This window comes from Lactuca sativa, chromosome 8 (genome assembly GCF_002870075.4).
Source record: "Lactuca sativa cultivar Salinas chromosome 8, Lsat_Salinas_v11, whole genome shotgun sequence".
Lineage (NCBI taxonomy): Eukaryota > Viridiplantae > Streptophyta > Magnoliopsida > Asterales > Asteraceae > Lactuca > Lactuca sativa.
This window is the reverse complement of record NC_056630.2, coordinates 29033704-29036011: the sequence shown is the minus strand read 5'-3', so window position 1 is coordinate 29036011 and position 2308 is coordinate 29033704. Positions and strand designations below refer to the sequence as shown.

General features: G+C 36.3%; 1 protein-coding gene across 1 annotated transcript; it reads right to left on the bottom strand.

Annotated features, from left to right (window-relative positions):
* Positions 1-390: 390 nt before the first annotated feature.
* LOC111911159 (uncharacterized) lies at positions 391-941 on the bottom strand. Its single transcript, XM_023906951.3, has one exon. It carries the CDS (start codon positions 881-883, stop codon positions 482-484), a length of 402 nt encoding a protein of 133 aa, XP_023762719.1. The 5' UTR covers positions 884-941; the 3' UTR covers positions 391-481.
* Between the last annotated feature and the right edge of the window lie 1367 nt (positions 942-2308).

Here is a 2308-nt window from a genome sequence, read left to right as displayed (position 1 = left end):
TAGTAAATACCTTACATATATATTACCTTATATAATAAATGTGAAATTTTAATTTAATAAAATGAAAATTACAATAAAATGACAAGTGGAAAATAGAAAATTAAAAAATTCTAGAAAATGCAATGTGTCCAAATGAAAGAGAAGAGAACATGTGGCAAAAAAAACCTTCATTTGTTAAGAATGATTTCAATAAGTTAAAAGTCGTGTGCAACTTAAAAAAAACAAACTTTTTTTTTCAATACTAGTCCATAATATTTGTTTCTCTAATGTAATTTAGCAATAAATTTGTGTTTTATTATATATGGATTTGTGAGAAACATTTTGGTAAGATTTAAGTCATAACATCGAATATAAAATCTAATTATCCATTTCATTTTGTCAAATGGATTGTAACATAATTAAGTTGTACATCAACTTTTTTATAACATACCTTAATTTATTTTCCTTTTATATGTTATTAAAACAAGCACATAAGGCCTATCTAAGACCTAGTAAAGTTTGCCACAGCCTTGGTGCCTTCCTGCACAGCATGCTTAGCCAATGCTCCATGTAGCACAAGCTTGACAGCAGCCTCAATTTCTCTCGCCGATAAGGTGCTCTTATTGTTGTATTTTGCTAACTTGGAAGCTTCTTGTGCAATTTTTTGAAACATATCATTAACAAACGAGTTCATGATCTCCATCGCCTTATTGGAAATCCCAATGTCACCATGGACCTCCTTCAAGACCTTGAAGATGTATGTATTGTACGTCTCCACGGGTTTCTTATTCCGTCTCTTTTTTTTCTCTGGATCTGCTCCGGTTAAATCCTTTGGGGGGTTATTCTCATTTCTAATGTTCTTTTCAATCGATGCTTTCTTCGCATTGGTCGTTTTCATTACCATTTTTAGAGAGAGAAATATATAGAACAAGATAAATATTTGATGAAATAGAGGGCTTATTAAAAGGAAAGTAAAATGTTTAGTTGTGTGAAGTGAGGTTATGTTGGATATGTTTATATAGGCAATTTTGGGTTGCTTTGATTGGTCGATTAGGAAAGACACGGATTATGAAATTTAGCGGTCGCATCAGCTAAATATGAACGGTGTGGATTGAATCTCCAACCATTGGTTCAGATAAGTATAAAAGACGTGCATTAAATGACTCGATATATGCAAATACGTAATATATATGAAATCATATTTTGTTATTAAAAGTCTGGACGGTTACATAATTAAAAAATAATATCAACATATAATTTAATTTTAAAGGGGCGTTTGGTTTGCATAATATTTTAAGAAGGAATGAAATTTGTCAGATGAGTTGGTATATAAAGGAATTAGGATCAATTATGTGTTTTGTTGACATATAATGAAATATGTTTTTTAGTTGGGTTGTAAGATAACCAAAGTATTTTTTTTATTATATTAGTATGGGTGTGGGTATGAATATGTATGAGTGTTTGTGGTATGAGAGTGGGTGGGTCTGAAGGTTTAGGTGGGAGGTGTAGGTATGGATGGGTGGGTGGGTGGATATATAATTGAGGTAAATATGGGTGTGCTTGTAGGGGAATGTTTGGGGTGGGTGTGAGTGTAGGTAGGATAAGGGAATGGTTGGAAGTGGGGTTAAAGTAGGGTCAGATCCGTTCCTCTAATCCGTAGATTTGGCCTCCTTAAGCAATATAAACACGTAAAGTCTGGATCTTGATGCCCATGCAAATACCCAATGGCTCTATTTGAAGAAATGGCCTCAATATGTCACCCTAAGCTCATATTACTCAATGTCACCCCATAAAGATCAGGGAGATAAGGTCTCTGGACCTCTTTGGATCCAGATCCGAAGCCTCAACACAAGAAGGGACCAATTGCACCATCATTCACACTCTAAATGGGCTAGAAACCCTAACTCTCAAGGATTAACACCCAAAACTGAAGAATGATCGAATATATACTTCAATATGAAGTTCTTAGGCTCTGAGATCCACAGAATAGCACCCTCTTCAACTCCTTCTTGCCTTGGTCACCTTCTTCTTGCAAAAACACCCACACAAGGATCAAAAATGGTCTCTCCTTCCTCACAAACGCTCTAGATCGCTTAGGGTTTCACTCAGAGGTCTGGTAGCCGCACTTGGTGGCTATAAGCCTCTTTAAATAAGTCTCAAACCCCGGGGATTAGGGTTTCATTAAATAGCGCGGACTCGCCGAGTCCACTAGTCGACTCGCCGAGTCCACTAGTCGACTCGCCGAGTCCGGTCATTAAACCAGATAGAAATCGCGATCCTACTCGGCGAGTCTAAGCGTCAACTCGTCGAGTCCTTCCAAAATCTCCAA